At 30.9% G+C, this 18,242-nt stretch overlaps 3 protein-coding genes across 3 annotated transcripts; 2 read left to right on the forward strand and 1 right to left on the reverse strand.

Annotated features, from left to right (window-relative positions):
• The first annotated feature begins 191 nt into the window (after positions 1–191).
• LOC129885589 (LRR receptor-like serine/threonine-protein kinase RGI5) lies at positions 192–1,600 on the forward strand. Its single transcript, XM_055959918.1, has one exon. The coding sequence runs from the start codon at positions 337–339 to the stop codon at positions 1,501–1,503; it is 1,167 nt and encodes a 388-aa protein (XP_055815893.1). The 5' UTR covers positions 192–336; the 3' UTR covers positions 1,504–1,600.
• Positions 1,601–5,217: 3,617 nt separating this feature from the next.
• Positions 5,218–8,720, forward strand: LOC129885590 (stress enhanced protein 1, chloroplastic). The gene is made up of 4 exons (XM_055959920.1): positions 5,218–5,352; positions 5,437–5,529; positions 7,840–8,021; positions 8,507–8,720. Exons 1-4 carry the CDS (start codon positions 5,307–5,309, stop codon positions 8,609–8,611), a joined length of 426 nt encoding a protein of 141 aa, XP_055815895.1. The 5' UTR covers positions 5,218–5,306; the 3' UTR covers positions 8,612–8,720.
• Positions 8,721–9,529: 809 nt separating this feature from the next.
• Positions 9,530–13,399, reverse strand: LOC129885591 (probable LRR receptor-like serine/threonine-protein kinase At4g37250). Its single transcript, XM_055959921.1, has 2 exons — positions 11,516–13,399; positions 9,530–10,394 (listed from the first exon to the last, which is right to left on the reverse strand). Exons 1-2 carry the CDS (start codon positions 13,155–13,157, stop codon positions 9,721–9,723), a joined length of 2,316 nt encoding a protein of 771 aa, XP_055815896.1. The 5' UTR covers positions 13,158–13,399; the 3' UTR covers positions 9,530–9,720.
• Between the last annotated feature and the right edge of the window lie 4,843 nt (positions 13,400–18,242).

Below are 18,242 nucleotides of genomic sequence, written 5' to 3' on the forward strand. Positions count from 1 at the left end.
TTGCATCAACAATGATCTTATAATCATAGGGATGCTGAATAATTTTATCATTCCTATATGTTTAGCAAGCACCTGCTCACCAACCCTATAATGTATTAGCCCCTAAGTTAAACCAAATGACAGCAAAGACCAATATAAACCATTTTGATTGATTAATTACGAGTTAAAACAAATTATAGCTTTGCTAATCCTAGTCCCTATATATACTGCTCTCCAGCTAATTGTACAAAGATATCGTCAGTGGACTTGAAAAGGCCCCACATTTGCCTAAACCACCAGAACCCTCTATTACAAAACCCCAAAAAAATTGATCATATTTGTAGCCATTTTTAAAACATGTCAAAATCAAGAACCTCTGTTTTCTTCTTTCTCTTTCTTTTTTCAGTTTCATCAGTTCAATCAATTCCTCCATCTTCAGATATAATCGCCCTTCAAGCTTTTAAAGCCGCCATTAAACCTTCTTCTATTCCTTCATATTCTTGTTTAGGATCTTGGAATTTCACTACTGACCCTTGCTCTGTCCCTCGTGTCACCCATTTCACTTGTGGCCTTTCTTGTAGCTCTGGTAACAGAGTAACTGAACTTACCCTTGATCCTGCTGGTTATACAGGGACTCTTACTCCATTAATTTCTAAACTCACTCAACTTGTCACTCTTGATCTTCAAAACAACTATTTCTATGGCCCAATTCCTTCTTCTCTGTCTTCTTTACTGAATCTCAAGAACCTGGTTCTTCGATTCAATTCATTTTCTGGGTCGGTTCCACCTTCCATCGCTTCTTTAAAATCTCTGCTTTCTCTTGATCTTTCTCATAATTTGATTTCTGGGTTTCCAAATTCGATGAATGAGTTAACCAGCTTGAGAAGACTTGATCTTAGTTACAATAAGCTTACTGGGTCACTCCCAAAATTACCCCCAAATCTACTAGAGCTTGCTGCGAAGGCTAATTTACTATCCGGGTCTCTATTAAAATCCTCTTTTGACGGGTTAAATCAGCTGGAAGTTGTGGAGCTTAGTGAAAATTCGTTATCTGGAACTATTGAACCTTGGTTCTTTCAGTTACCTTCGTTACAACAAATCGACATGGCGAACAACAGCTTTACACTTGTCGAGATCTCAAGGGTTGTTAATTTGAAAAGCGACCTTGTCGCCGTCGATTTGGGTTTCAACAAAATCGAAGGAAATTTGCCGGTAAATTTCGCGATTTTCCCTCGATTGTCGTCGTTGTCACTGAGGTACAATAAGTTTCGTGGACCGATTCCGTTGCAGTACAGCAGAAAGGCGACGTTGAAAAGGCTGTATCTTGACGGAAATTTCTTGAATGGGTCGCCGCCGGCGGGATTTTTCGGCCGGCAAACTTCAGTTACCGGCAGTTTAGGAGATAATTGTTTACAAAAATGTCCGATTTCTTCGCAACTTTGCTTGAAATCACAGAAACCTACGTCAATTTGTCAGCAAGCTTATGGTGGGAAACCAAAGTCTTGTGTCAGTCAATGTTTGTGAGATTTTTTTCATCTTGGTTTTCATATTGTAATTGTAGGAGTATTATATTATATTCTTTAGATAAGAAAAATCCCAATATAATATTTGCTCATCTGAATTATGCCCCTTTGTATAGAGTATAGTACGATAATTATACTAGAAAATTACGGATATCTGAGTATAATAATCTCCAATTAATGTGTGAAACTATGAAAATGTACGTTTTTTTATTAGTGTCGGGACAAATTGCATGGAGAGGATGAACCAGAACAATACCATAAACTTAGGAATGTGAAATAATGTCAGATAATAGCGAGAATGAGACTGTTTGGATGAGCTAAAAAAAATAATTTTTATGTATAAAGTATTTTTATAATTTTTGAAGTGCTGAAAGTTATTTTTATAAATAAGTAGTTGAATGTTTAAATAAAAGTGCTTATGTTGAAAATAAGTATTTGAATTTTAGGATTAAAAGAATAAAAATAGTAGTTTGAGAATTTAGTTAAAATATAAGGGATATAAAAGTAATTTTTATGGTCAAACAAAATGATTTTAAGCCCTTAGAAAATTTTTTAGAAATCTTAACTTTTCTGACTTTTAGAACTTTATGGCTTAAAGTTAATATTAGGCAAACACGTTCAAAAGTTAAAAAGGAGCTTATAAGTTGGTTTGATCAATTTAAATCTCATTCAAACGGGCTCTATATTTGAATAGTTTGACAGAAATTTTGACTTGATATCGAAATTAGTTATGATCTTTTATTTTATTTTATGTTAATATATATTTTAACAGCTCTTTTAGCAAAATTTACCAAGTGTTCTGCTTCCTTTCTTCACCTTAACTTTATTTATTTATTTATTTCAATTCCGAAATTGAAAGTCTTATTTCCTGTTTCTGTTACTTCGAAATTATGTTATTTCTCAGTAAGACTTTGGGTGTTTTTGGTATGTAGGAAAATATTTTTTCATGAAAACTGTTTTTTTTTAGAAAATATTTACTTGAAAAAATAAGTTGATCTTTGATGTTTGATAAGTAAATTAAAAATATTATGTTAAAAGTATTTATATATTATAATTTACCAAAAAGTTGTAGGAGTGTGAGGGAGTGGGGCTTGGGGTGGGATGCTCAAGGGGTAAGATTGGAAACGTTGTGTAGAACAAATGATACAAGTAATTTTGGGTGAAATTTGAGTAAAGTTTTATCGTAGATTTTGGAAAAATATTTATTTTTAAAGAAAATATAATGTATACCTATAAATTATAAAAATTATTAAAATTATCCATAAGTTTGTATTATCATTTTATAATGACTATGTTCCGTTAAAAAAAAACTTATAACATAATTGATGACAATCAATAACAAAAACAACACTATATGCAAGAACATTACAATAATTACACACTCAAACTTGTCCTTGATTCAGGATAAATCATAACTCCTTAAAAACAAGTTTTTCTTTTTAATGGAATTGATTGTAAATAGATATTAATTGAGATATAGATGATGGTGTTTTTATAAAATATAAAAAAATTATGGTAAATTCTAGTTTTTACAAAAAACTTAAAAATTTGGAATACTTGCAAGTATATTTGTCAAATAATAATAAGTTATATGGCCATACACTAATTTTTTTTTTAAAAAAATTCATGTTTTTTCCAAATATATTTATGGCCTTACGGTAGAATATATAAGTTATAGAACTTGTAGTCATTTTATTTTTATTTTTAAATAGCATGTTTTTTCTGGTGAAAATATTTTCAATTTTTTTAATCCAATCAAATAAGATAAAATAAGAAAACCTTAGTTTTGTAAGACTTTCAGTTCGTATTTCTAACAGCTGATTTAGCAAATGGTCAACTTTGTTTAATCAAGTGTCCTACTTCTTTTCCTTTATTCTTTTCGAGTGAAATTAATCGTCTGATTTTTGTCTTTGCTACTTCAAGTCTTCAAATTTGTGTCTTTTCTTTTAATTTTTTGATTTTTTTACTGCAATTAATACTTTAATTTTTCAACTGTCAAAAGGCATCATTTGGCTCACTTCCCCACTAGAAATAGTTTAATTTTCACCCAAAAAAGTTAAAACTTTCCCTCTACTTTCAAACTTGCACTTAATTGATATACATAAAACTTTTAACTTTAACCCTAATACTAATCCCTATGGCATATCAAAACACTACTGAATTATGATTCGGTGGTACCACACACCAGAAAAATATGTTACGTGCGCTCGTTATATATTACTGCACTATAGAAATTCTTGCCTTTGAAGGGGAGCCTTGGATTAACTGGTAAAATTGTTGTCATGTGACCAGAAGGTCACGGATTCAAGTCTTGAAAACAGTCTCTGGCAGAACTTCAGTGCACCGGGCTGCCCTTTATAGAAATTCTTGCCCTCGATCCAAAGTAAGTATCATTCAAGAATTTTTGAGAACTTATCAAATAGACTCTTATGATTTAATCATATAAATTATTTGACTAAGCTATAATACTTTGTTCAAACTAAGCTGCTAGTTTTGTTTTAAATAGGTATTAATTTATAAACATTAAATTAATTTCATTTGTCATTTTTGTGGAAAGTACATGAAGTTATTGGATAGTTAATTGTTGCACTGAATATTCTCTTAGCTGAACAGAAAGGGTATCTATGTTAAGGTCATTTAATTTCTGCAAGTTCGACAGCTAAAAATATTAGTCTAATTAAATGGAGGTTGGTACCTAAGCAATTTGTCTTTGTTTGTTAACCCAATAGATCGCGTATCAAAAAAATCTATTAAAAAATATTTGCTCCAATATTTTATAGACAGGTGGACTGGAATGTTTAGAAAATGGTATATATAGTTACTCCCTCAGTCACATATTAGATAGACATTTTACTAAAAATATTTATCTCATATTACTTAATCATTTACTAAATCAAGATAAAATTAAATATTTTTTTCTTATTTCCCCCCTACAATTAATATAACCTTTTGAATGTAAACAATTTTCAATACTAGCTATTTCTATAATCTATGTATATTGCATTGATGTAAATAAAAGACAAAATGATAAAATCTTTCAATATACTAATAATTTCTTAATTATCGTATAAAATTGAAAGTACTCATCTAATATGAGACGGAAGGAGTATTAGATTAAGTGTTAGCGTGGGTGGGGGTAGATTGTCAATGTTACAAATCACACTATGCCTTAATTGGCTTTTGCCACAGCAAGTGATTTTTTTAAAAATCTTTATTAGATTTTCTTATTTTGGGGTTTCTTGGAAATTGATTTGAATTTGTGGGGTTAGTAGTTAATTTAGGTGAGATGGGAGGGGTATATTTGTTTGGGTTACTTGTAGTTGGGTTGGGTGCAGGTTAGATTATTTTTTTTTTAAAAAAAAATGGATTAATTTTGATTGAATTTGGGGAATTCCGTCAAATTAGGGTACGCGTACAAACTTTACAAACGGCAAGGTTAGGATTAACTTAATTTTAATTATAGGAGCAAAGTAAACTAATAAACGAAAAATTGAAGTATTTTTTTACCCTTTTTCCAAATAAAAATTTCACAATAAAATATTGCTAAAACGCCCGGTTTCTCACACTCGTGAACCCATCAACTCTTGTATGGATTTTTACACAGCCCAATACCAAAGGATGCTCAAACTCGGAAAGCCCAAGAAGCACATAACATCTCAGAAGATGCTACGTGGCGGCTATTCCCCGTGTTTACGTAGCTCCGAATGAAAAAAAAATAATCAGAAAGAGTATTTGTTTTTGTTTGTAGAAAGATAGAAATTGAGAGGTCTACTTTTCATAATTTCCCAAAATCACCCGCCAGACATGGCTGTCGTTCAAATTTCAAGCTCTTTCTGCACTTCAATTCGTGGTAATTATATCAACAATTTCTTCCCTTTTTTGTTTCTAAAACTGAAAAAAATTAACGAAAAATTATGTGTTTTCCTTTTGCCAGATGTTGTTGTGTCAAACCCAGTAAGCGTTTCTTCTATTAGGAGCTCAACTCGTACTCAATTTGGGACTGCTTTTGCTACTGGTTCTCCCTTATGTAAGCTTAACCTACTCTTTTTGTCAAATAATCAACCGGTGCATTCAGCGGTGGATTCAGGATTTTAAGAGTTTGAAAAATAAAAATGTAGTGCTGGAAATTGGACTATGCAAGATGTACTAAATTAGGTGTCGTTAAAGCATTTTTGTCATTGTTAGACGATTTTATGCTGACATGTTACTTAGGTCTTAGTCTACTAATTCCTGGGAGTTATCCAGAATTTTGAAGATGAATTTATCCTTCGTTTAATTATTTGTGAGCAATAAAGCTTCGAGTGAAGTAAAATTCATCTAAAAATAAGGCTGGATTGAAGTATTATATACCAGCTTTTGAAATGAGGAGCCGAAAAATTGTACATCATGGATTGTCATTTCGTTATTGGCTTTCAATCTTGTATATGTGTAAATTTCCCATGGCCTTCGGAGCTACCCCTGCTATCATGACTATTTATGAATTTCAGGTGCTTTCTAAAGAAGAGCACTAGAAATGGATTTTGGGTTTAGATATGAAGAAAAAGAATTCAATCATGGTACATACAATTCTTTAGGATACTATTGTTAGGAACGAAAATAATTAGGTGTCATGCGGAAGCTAGCAATGCAAACCTCGAAAGACCATGAGTAAGAAGACAAGCGAGAAATATACCAAAAGAGACACAAACATTTAACGTGGTTCGGTCAACTGATCTACATCCACAAGAGGAGATGAGCAATCCACTATAAATATGAGAGTATAAATATCGAGAGAAATAACCTCACACAATTCACTCGAAATAAAAAGAGGTTCACACAAGTGTTAACGTAACACTTGTGTCTCACCGTTTCTCCCCCTATACAAAACTCTCAAAGCCCCTAGGACTACATTGTGAATGCTACCAAGTTAGAAGGAATAAACCTCTATTTATAGAGTTATAAATCTTTTCCTATAAGAAAAAGGACTAGCCAAATATGGAGACATTGTGTTTTCCTTTCAGGAAAAGGAAAACCTAAAATACAAATCGTACATATTTGGCTAGTCCTTTTTCTTATAGGAAAAGATTTATAACTCTATAAATAGAGGTTTATTCCTTCTAACTTGGTAGCATTCACAATGTAGTCCTAGGGGCTTTGAGAGTTTTGTATAGGGGGAGAAACGGTGAGACACAAGTGTTACGTTAACACTTGTGTGAACCTCTTTTTATTTCGAGTGAATTGTGTGAGGTTATTTCTCTCGATATTTATACTCTCATATTTATAGTGGATTGCTCATCTCCTCTTGTGGATGTAGATCAGTTGACCGAACCACGTTAAATGTTTGTGTGGGCAAACACCCAACAACTCTCCACTATTTGTTTCACTAGTCGTACATGTCTATAAAATACAAATCGCATTATAAAGGTTTGCAGTCTACGACCATACCTGTTATAGAAGACTGTTTCTTAGAAGATTCTGCTTAAGTATTCTTTCTCAGCAACTTTGGGAAGTTGAGAGTTGTCTTTAATAAAAGTATATCGTTTTTTCAGAAGGAAAAGTCATCCTTACAAGGGAAGAGAAGAACTATTTAAACAAAACAACTCCCAATCAATGTGTCCTCTCTTGTTTTTCCTTTTAAATTTATTCATGTAAGTTTAGGGTTGATCCACACAATATGAACCTATATTTCCTTCAGCATGTTAGGGAAATCATTAATCATAAATTATGAACGTTAAAGAAATCTAACACAAGTCCTATCATGACTTCAAGATCGTGGAACTTTCGACTCTCACAAATATGTGCAAAAGAACAGTTAATCAGTAAAAAACATACCTGAATCTATTATGATTTTTGTGTGGGTGATCAACTCTGATATCTTTACATTATGATTATTCGAGAGAGAAAACTCATTTTTTCTCCTTCCCTTCCCTTGTTCTTTCAGTTGACACTTATAGAGAACATTATTCTTTCTTAATGTAAAGAGCAGACCAGTTTCCATGAAAGTCTTTTGTATCATATTCCATCATATGAAAAGTTACTTAATCATTTAGTTAGAGACACCGCTCTAGCTTTTATCAATTATATATATTTACATTAATTACAACATAATAACCAAAAGTGCAGCTTATTATGTCGGTCACAACTTAAAAGCACACTGGGAAGACTGCAGGTTACCTTTCTTCTTGGTATTCGAGCCCAATGCTTGCATGTTTTTTTCTTTTCTTTTATATATTTTGAGTGGTGGTGTGGATTGGGGGAGTGGTTTCTGCATGCTATGCAAATTTGGAGCCATTACAGTATAATTTAAATTTGCACTTCCCTGTGCTAGTGGTTAGGAACTGATCCTCTGTATTTACAGTGATCAGGAACAGTTTCTCTCAGATTAAAGCTATGCCAAGTAGAGTAGCATCACTTTCCATACGATGTGGGCAGAATACCAACGAAGAAAGTAATTTGGACGTATGGCTTGGTCGATCTGCCATGGTTGGTTTTGCAGCTGCTATTAGTGTAGAAATAGCCACTGGCAAAGGTCTTCTGGAGGTAGGACACTTATTCTCATCTTTTTGTTAATGTGTATATTTTGTCACGGATTGGATATATCTTTGTCATTTCTTGCAGTGAAAGATGTTAAACCGTACATGTACTTTGATATATCAGCTCTTACCAAATTACAACTTATCCTAATCTCAGATATCTGTACATTGGAGCCACTTAACATGATGTTTGATATACCACATCCACATATATTGGACTGTCATGTTGCGAAAATTAAAAGAATTAGAGTATAGGCAAACACCACCGCTATAGTAACTGAGTTCAGCACACACCACATAGATTTGAGATTCTGCTTTTGGGTTGTGATAGTGAATGTTCAGTAGTTTGTATATTATCTGTATATCGGAGTTCAATTTTGTCTGTCTTCTTTTTCATTCTTCTGTCATAAACATTATGATATTTAGCCATCATATAACTGTTCGAACAACTACATGAATTAGTAATTAAACTCATGCTGTTTTTTTCTTCAGAATTTCGGGGTCTCAGGGCCCTTACCTACAGTAGCATTGGCAGTCACTGCATTGGTGGGCATTTTGACCGCTGTCTTTATCTTCCAGTCTGCATCAAAGAACTGATTATTTCTCTTCTTTTCTTGTTCTATGTATCTAAAGAGTGATATTGATGCATCCTTATTCATCTAAACAAATATTTTATCAATTTGTCAATAGAAACTCTATTTACTGCAGAATTTTCCCTTCCTAAAACCTTGTAAAAATTTGTTTCTGCTACCGATGTGCAAGTGGTCATTCAATTAACGCTATAAGCTTTGGTGAGCAAAGTTATTATGGCCATGATAGGAGTTAGCAGATACCTAATACTAATGGAATAGTCCATGTATACAAACTAACCTTAGACAATATCGTTATTTAATAAAGAAAATCTCCCGTATCAAATTTCATTAAAAAGAAGTATATCGATTCTTTGTTTTGTTAGCTTTTTGAGAAAGCTTTTCAGAAATGTGCCTTTGCACACTTCTTTGGAAGCAAAAGTGACATTGCTTATTAGTTATTACATTTGGGTTCCTCTGTTTTGCGAGGAAGTTATTTCCTCTCATCTTTTAGTGGTAATATATGTATGAGAAGATCAAATACAAATAAAATATTTTAATTTGCTAAAGGCTAAAAAAAAAAGGCAGCGATGGAGCCTTCATTACTCAATTAGTGAATCAACTCATCTTTTTGACCATTAAAGTAAATCAATGCACCTCTTTGGCAATATTCCAACAGCTCAATTTAAGCAACTCGTTTTGGCCTTTCTCAATAACCATACTTAACAACAAAGAAGTCTCACTAATCTTATATTGATAGACAGATCTAGGATTTGAAAATTAGATTTGGAACTCTAGCTCTTAAAGTTATTTATTTCTACATTTTCTTTATACATAAATAATTTGTACATGAGTTCGACCGACCGTATAAAAAAAATCACCTTACTAACTCTACTGATTATTGGTAGTATCCTTTAGTTACCGATTGGTGTAAACTGTAAAGTAGTTGTTAAACTCAATATAAATACACTCTTGATCAATTTGCCAAACTTACAACACTTTCATCAATTACAACACAACGGTTCTTCTCCTCTTTATGTAGCAAAAATCTTTCCAAGTCAAAAGAAGAACAAATTAAAGAGAGCTAACAGCTCTTTATACACTACTTTATAGCTTTTCTTGGTCCCAACATAATGATTAGTAATGTGAATAACCTGGTACTTTATCAAGCACATGAAGGGCATCTTTCATTGTAGGCCTTTTTTGTGGATTCAATGATGCACAACTAAAACCTAACTTAAACAATGACACCATGGTCTCTTCCCTGCTCTCCACGTCAGCTCTGATTGCCACGTCAGCCATCCTCAAAACCCGGTCCACGTCATCCTCTACTGAACCGGTGGTCCACTGGCTCAACTCCCGAACCGAGAATACTTTCCCGGTTAGAAGCTCAAGTAACACAATCCCAAATGAGTAAACATCCCATTTAGGACTAGGCTTGAGGCTCTCCAATGACTCCGGGGCATGGTACGGAGATGTGCACCCCACCACGAACCCGGCTGGGGCAATGTAAGGACTTCCATGAACCGGTTGATCATTTAAACCATCTCGGGAGGAGGACGTGGACCGCTTGCTACCGAAATGCCGGGCTGAATTCTCCGGTTTGCAGCTATTTTTACTATGAATAAGCCCATGAAGGCCAATGTCACTTATTATGGGCTCCATATCTGGTGTTAAGAGAATGTTACTGGGTTTAATATTGCCATGCACATGTCTCTTGTCGTGGATGTAGGTCAATCCTCTCGCAATTCCTTTTGCTATCTTGAGCCGAACTTCATATGATAAATGGTATGGAGAGGAACCAACTTTTCCTGAAATTTTTTCACAATAATAATGTTTTTTTAAATACTAAAAAGTTTAAGTGCATGAGTTATATCTAACTACTTTCTAAAAATCAGCTATCATGAGTGTAATTCCATATGTCTGGTCATGTGTATACGGTCTTAATGATCACTTTGTAAAGATAGAGATATTATTTCTGATAGACCTTCAGCTCAAATAAAATATATCAAATTCAAGTATATTAATATTAATAGTACACCCCTAATTTTGTTTGAGTGGATGTTTGATGGAAATGATCTCTTATGACCACTTATAAATTGAATTAGGAAAAATGATCTTTTTAAGACCTCTTAAGATTTCTATAAAAAAAATTACTTAGGGATAAGACTAAAAAATCAAATCTCCTAAACGTTTGTAGTACAATATTGAGAAGGGTGCACATGTACTTTGACGTATTATATGTATTGTAGTATAGTTTGGGGACTTTCACGGATTATGACAATGTCACATGGAGGACCATTGGGAGCCTCAAATGCAACCACATATGAAGTATACTCTGCAAAAATCAGTAACGAAAATCCAAGCCTATGTATAGTATATGTACACAAACTAAAATACTTCTATTTACAGAGAGTGTACTTGAGGAGTAGTTTGATAGGTGGTTTAGATGTGAGTTATGTAGATATTAAATTTTGTATAAGTAATACTATTTTTGATAACTGTTTGGTTTGCAATTGCATAACTAATACATGTATAAAATAATATATAGATTTACTCTTAAATGATTTCTACATTATTAACTCTAACAACTACTCTAGTGCTAAACTATAGGCTTAATGTTTATGTTAAAAGTGACAAATCAGAGAATGTTGGTGCAAATATAACCATGACATCAAAAGATAAAGTACCCTTGACTAATCAGAATATTTGGGGGTAATTATGATAAGGACAGAAAATATTTATCAAAACTAATGCTACGATTAATTGGACTCTATTTTGACCAAGCAAGAACTAGTTTTTCTCTCAAAGAAGAATTTAACATCTTCTTCATTTTCATTTTTTTTAATGAATGAAACATGGAATAATTCCTACATTTTCAAGAAGTATGATAAAAAATGAAGAGAATAGAGATGAAAGAAAAGTAACTTACTGTAACCAATATTGGCTAAGCTTCCGTTAGCAAGATAGTCATAGATTACTAATTTCTCATCTCCCCAATAGAATCCTCTAACACGAACAAGATTTGGATGCCTTAACTTGTTAATTGCTTTAATTTGTTGCTCAAAATCCTTCAATTTTTCAACACCACTCTCACCAATTCTCCTAACAGCAAATGCAGTTCCATCTTCTAACACAGCTTTGTAAACTATGCTAGCTCCACTTGACCCCAAAATATAAGCTGAAGCTTTTAGCAAAGTTTCTAGCTCTAATTCTGTTTCACCATCCACCATCACAAAAGACCTTTCCGATTTCTTGTTTTTCTCATTCTTTTGTTCTGTTTCATACTCAACTTGGTCTTCACTTTCTTGGTTTTTACTGTCATCAGTATCTGAACTTTCTTGATGTATGGTCAAGCATGGCCAACCAGGAAAAATGGTATCTTTTTCTTTTACAACTAGTACTGATGGTTCTGGAGTTTTGTTGAATTTTTGGTCTTTGTCAATTGAGCTCTCTATGATTGACTCACTTGCTTTTTTCTTCTTCTTCAATTTGTAGACATAAAGAAAGACAACAGCAAGGACACCGACACCAGCTAAGTCACCTACTATGATTCCCATTATGGTTCCTGGCTTAAGCCCATGTTGTTGTTGATTCTGAGCTGCAGTTTCTGTTGTTCCATCAGAATCTTGAAGTGGGGTTGAGTTAATTTCTTTTGGGATGGCTGCAATTGCTGGAGGATTATTGGTTATATTAGGTGGAGATGAAAGTGTTGAAGGGATTGTACAGAGTTTCTTGAGTGGTTTGCCACAAAGATCTGTATTTCCTGCAAAGAACTCTGTTTTCTGGTTTGATAAGGCTATTGACTCTGGGATTTCACCTGTAAGGCAGTTGAAAGAAAGATCAATTGTAGCATTTGCTGGTATTTTCTTGGCAAATTGTGGTGACACTAAACCAGATAGCTTGTTTGAAGAAAAGTTCAAGTATTTCAAACTATCACCACCAAAATCATCAGGCAATGTTCCATTCAACAAGTTAGAAGAAAGATCCAACACTTCAACAAACTGAAATCCACTTGGTACTGCACCAGAAAAATAGTTTTTCCTTAAAGAAACAGCTTTTAGATTCTGCAAAGAACTCAGCTTTTGTGGAATATTTCCAACAAATGCATTGACAGAAAGATTTAGAAGGTTTAAGCTCTTCAACCCTCCAATAGACTCAGGAAGTTCACCAGAAATAGCATTGTTTGACAATGAAAGGACTTGAAGTTCAGAAGCATTGAGAAGTGAAACAGGAAGTGTTCCATTCAAGAAATTATTTGAAAGATCAATAGTATGAAGATGTTGAATAAAGCCTAATTCTTCTGGAACAGAACCAATAAGCTTAGAATTTGGGAGAACTAAACTTATGACTCTAAACATGTCTGGTGCACAAGTTACACCAGTCCACAGACATGGGGTTGCATCATTATAGTCCCAATTATCAAGAACTGATAAAGGGTCATCAAGAACAGAGTATTTGAAAGACAACAAGAGAGTTCCATCTATGTTGAGACCAAATGAAGGAAGAAAAAGAAGGAAGAAAAAGACCCCAAATGACCAGAAAGAATAGTACTGCTCTGAGAAAGACATCATTTCTTGAACTGATTATTCATCATTACTGCATAATACTCCTATATACATAAGAAAAAAGAGGAAGAGGTAAACCAACTACTAGAGAAGTTGTTTTTGGTGACCAAAAAGGCAGCAAGGGATGGAGAAGTGTAAGGCAAAACAAAAGTGTTCTGGTTCACTCTGCTACATAAATGATATTGATATTGATATAGATATACTGATGGGAGTAAAAGGGTACTCGAGTATGGGAAAACAAAGTGAATTGAATGGCTATTATTGTACTTTGATTCTGTCCTCATTCTATTTTAAATTTAACTTATGTGCACTGATATTGTAAAACTTTTTTTTTCTATATCATGTCAGTTTTAATGATTATTAAGTAAAATTAGTAACCTGAGGCAACTCTGGCAAGTAACCTTCTGCCCACCCTAATCAAACATTTTTTGTTTGAGTCGAAGAAAATATCGTTAGGAGTGCCTCTCCAAATAGGCCTTGTGATGTGGAAATTAAATTTAATCAGAACAGCAATACTGCAAGCACTAAATATCAGGTGAAAAATAAAAATAAAAAGTAACCTTTTGCAACAAGCTAGTTATTTTTATTTTTATTTAATATTTTTAGGTGAAGCATAAATTTATGAGCAAAAACGTAGAAAATTGCAAGAAATAGAAGATAATGAACCCACAATTATAATAGTATAATGAATTTAATGCTATAATTCTTAAAAATTAAACATATAAAATCATGAATCAACCTCTATTAAAGATATCTATCTATACTATAATAATATATTCAATATAATTTTACAAGTGAAAAGATAAATATACATAAATTTTATTTTAATTTTCACATAATAGAAAAATTATTTTTGATAGAAATTATTAAAAAGTTATGTACTCATATTTTATTAGTATTTTAGACAAATGAATGGAGTGAGAGAATCTCTATGTTTTTGGCAGAGGATGTTAGCAAAAACAGAGAGGTGTAATTAAAGTCCACCTCTATTGACTTTCCCCCCACTCCATTTTCTCGGTTCCCACACTACCATCTTTTCATATTTACCTTGTGAGTGAACATATTAGAATACATAATTAATAAAAAAAAAAAAAAAAAGAGGCCTCAGGGAACTTACTGGCGACTGATTAATTTTGCAGAAATTCTGACAGGAAAAACCTCTATTTTCCTTTAATTTTGCTAATGGGTCACTTATTAAATAATTAAAAATAAAAAATTAATAAATATTTAATACTTAAGTAAAAATAATATTTCCTCTATTTCAAAAAGAATGACCTAATTTGACTTGACATGAAATTCAAGAAAATAAATAAAAAAAATTAATTTTGTAGTTCTAAAATAAAGTTATGTCACATGTATCAAAATGCTCTTTAAAAGTGTCGCTAAAAAAGAAAAAAAGATAATTCTTTTTTAAATAGATTAAAAAGAAAAAGTTGATCATTCTTCTTGAAACGAAAAAAACAGTAACAAACTTGTTATCACATTTTAAAATGAATTGATAATATAAAAAAAAATTAACACTATGTATAACTTAAATTCATGAAAAATAATTTTCTCCAGTTTTCTGTTCAAATCTGTTTGGAAAACCCCATATAAGTGTATATCGTTATGTAATTACTAAACCAAATAATAACAAAATATAGTAACATATTTGATTGTCACGTAATTACAATATTACTACAGTGATTCACTTAAAATATTATTCACATCATGTGAAATGATGATTTATTGCACTAAGCTTAACTTATTTACACGTATTACAATCAACAGTAAAAAGCAGAATGAATAGAGGAAAGAAAAGTGCAAAGTTAATGGTAAATTTTGTACACAATGGCCTTGCTTCTGTTTTTTAAACTAAAATTAAGCCCTTTAAAAAGGTAGTCTATTCTGAAAAGACATAAATTCACCAACATTTTTTTTACAATGGGTCCATTCAGGCATTAATTATTGGTTTTGGTGTTTGATCCTCAACCACTCTACTTTGATGATACCAAAACAACTAAAATCAAATGTTAGACCATACATTAAAAAATATAAAATAATAATAACAATTCAGTGGAATTTCACAACGTATATATACTTAATAAATATGTTATTAGTAAATCATTTGAATTTCAAACATATGTCAGTAAAGCAAGTGCCCAATGGCTAATCTACTTTAAAATGTTTGTCAAAATATAGCATCTAAATTACTAGTAAACTATCGGGTGAAAATTGTTTACACTCGCGAATTTTATTTTAAAAATCAAATTTCCTTCTTGACTATAAACAATAATTATTCTCCCTTCTTTATCTCATGCAATATCTATTTTGCCCTTGATTTTCAATCTTCCATCTATGTATAATATTTATCTTTCTTAATCTAAGTATTTATAGATTTTTATTTAAACACATTAACATTATAAGTAGAATAATTTTTTTTATCAATTTGTCATTAAAATTTATGTCATTATTTATGATTATTATTATTTTAATAGTACATGCATTTAATATATATATATAAATGCATGCTTCAATTCTCTCTTATTCTTAATTGTTTGAATAGATAAATTAAAAAATAAAAATCACTTACAATACAAATAGATAATCTTTTGTTTTTTTTATAGGATATACCTTTATTTTTATTAGTATTTTTGTATTATTTTTGAAATACATTTAAAAGCTATTATATTACCTATTATTTTTATTTGTATAAATAGGTATTAGAGTCTTGATTATTATTAAAATATTCCTTTTTACTCTGCTCATTTATTTCATTATAGAACGTCAATAATTTATATATTCAATTAGGATTATTTTACTTTAGTTTTTTCGAAGAGAAAAAATAATTTTTGTTTTTTAATAGATGTTACCTAGAATAAAAAAATAAAAATTCATGATTTTAAAGAAGTAAAAGAAAAAAGACAAAGGTTGATAATACAAAGGGTAAAATAGACATTTTAAAAACTTAATTAGGATAAAGAAGGGAGAATAATTATTGTTCATAATTGAAGGGGGAGTTTGATTTTTAAATCAAAGGTTGGAGCGTAAACCATTTTCACATGTAAACTATTTGAATTTTAAACACAGGCTAATAATACAAATGACTAATGGCTAATCTACTTTAAAATGTTTGTCTTATTTCTTATATTAACTACAACCACCAAATCCTTAACCAACAAATACACTAAACTACATGGTCCTATTAATATTGTTATACTTAATTAATTCAAAGTCTATGTTTAGCTTAGTGGAATTTGTTATGGTAATGTTCTGTTTGGCCTACTCGAATATTTTCACGGTTTACTTTGGTTTGCTAGGTGTTATTCTTATGTAATTTAGTGAAGCATTGAAATTCTTTTTAGTTATTAACCCAAGAAAGGTTGCTGAATAAGACTCCAGTATATAAAACAATCATTTTTGAAGTTGAATTAATTCAAGTAGAAGCCAAAAAGAAAATGAACATTAAATTTGAACCCTTTTGACGTTTTGATTGGTCTCCGCCTAGTTGTTGATTAATTAATTTTGACCATTATATTCTACTACCCAACCTTAGTTGATTTCTATTTTGGTCAATGTAAACACCTCTCAATATCTTATATGCTAATAATATAAAGAATATTAATATTATTTATGTACTTTAACCTATTCAACAAGTGATTTATCAAATTTTCCTGGTAGTTCGTCCTATTTATCATGAATAGTTATACGTAGTTATCTCTGACATAATAGTATAACAAAAAATTGTCACGAATACGATCAATACGTAGAAGTAAAACTTTAAAACAAGTTAGAATTATTTTTAAAGTGTTATACTCCTTTTTTCTAAGGGTGTGCAACTTTGGTACATGCTTATCATCGTTTGGTTTGGATACAAATTAGTTTTTATTGCTTGTTTGATTGGTCATATTAAAGTTATATTTTATTGCATAATTTTTAAGAATAAGTTGTTTGTTTACGAAAATATCCTCCATCTTAACTTCTTCTTTTTTTACGTTTTCTTTGCAAACTTTAGTAATTCATTCCTAAAAATAAAATATTCATCTTACTTAATTTAAATATTTTTATTTATGCATTTCCATAATTGTGCCACGTGTTTTTAAAATTAAATTTTCATCTTAGTTAACTTAAAAATAAAACTTTCATTTTATTTAGCTTTAAATAAAATTTTCATCTTATTTAACTTAAATATAAAACTTTCCTCTTATTTAGCTTAAAAATAAAACTTTCATCTTGTTTAGCTTAAAAATAAAACTTTCATTTTAAGTTTATTAAAGTAAAAGAAATTTTGTTATTAAAATTATCTACATTTTAAAGTTATCTACATTTGAATTGATTATATAAATATAATTTTTAAGTTAGTAATAAATTATTTAATTAAAAATATGTAATTTAGTAGTGGAGTGAACATTTTAAGAGAAATCAAAATATAAATAACCATAAAAATTAGACAAATAAATTCAACTTATTCATAAATAGAAATTGTATTTATAAAATATAATTTTTTAATAGAAAAATATATTATCATAAAAAAAATTAATTAAAGTTATGAATGTTATTATAAATGTATTTAAAAATTATATAAATATACATGAATGCAAAAGCGATGTATAAAAGAGAGTTTAAGGGGGTATTTTTGTTATTTTACATTTTTATCCTAGAATAAGTTATCCTGGGATTAGTATTCCACCCTCAAGGAGGGATAACTTATCCCGATACTAATTTTTAATTCTGAGATAAGTTATTCCAGCTTTTGCAACCAAACAAGGAATTAAAGACCATTTAAAAATTATTCTGGAATTAATTCCTCTTATCTATCACACCAAACGACCCCTTAGAGTATTGTGTTTTGGTATGAAAATATTTTTTAATTTACTCATGTTGGATTGGATTAAATATTTTCTAAATTAATTTATTTTTTTCAAATTTAATGAAAATGATTTACCTTTCGAAAGTAAGAAAAATAGTTTCTAAAATTCTTTTTCAAATTGACTCTATAGCTCGTCTCTGATTTGTGAATTGCATTCATATTATACGTAGGAATTCTTTTTTGTCGTATTTTAATTGGTCGGTACGACCAATTTCTTAATCAAACAAAAATACTAAACTGCA

The sequence above is a fragment of the Solanum dulcamara genome, chromosome 4 (assembly GCF_947179165.1).
Source record: "Solanum dulcamara chromosome 4, daSolDulc1.2, whole genome shotgun sequence".
NCBI classification, from domain to species: Eukaryota; Viridiplantae; Streptophyta; class Magnoliopsida; order Solanales; family Solanaceae; genus Solanum; species Solanum dulcamara.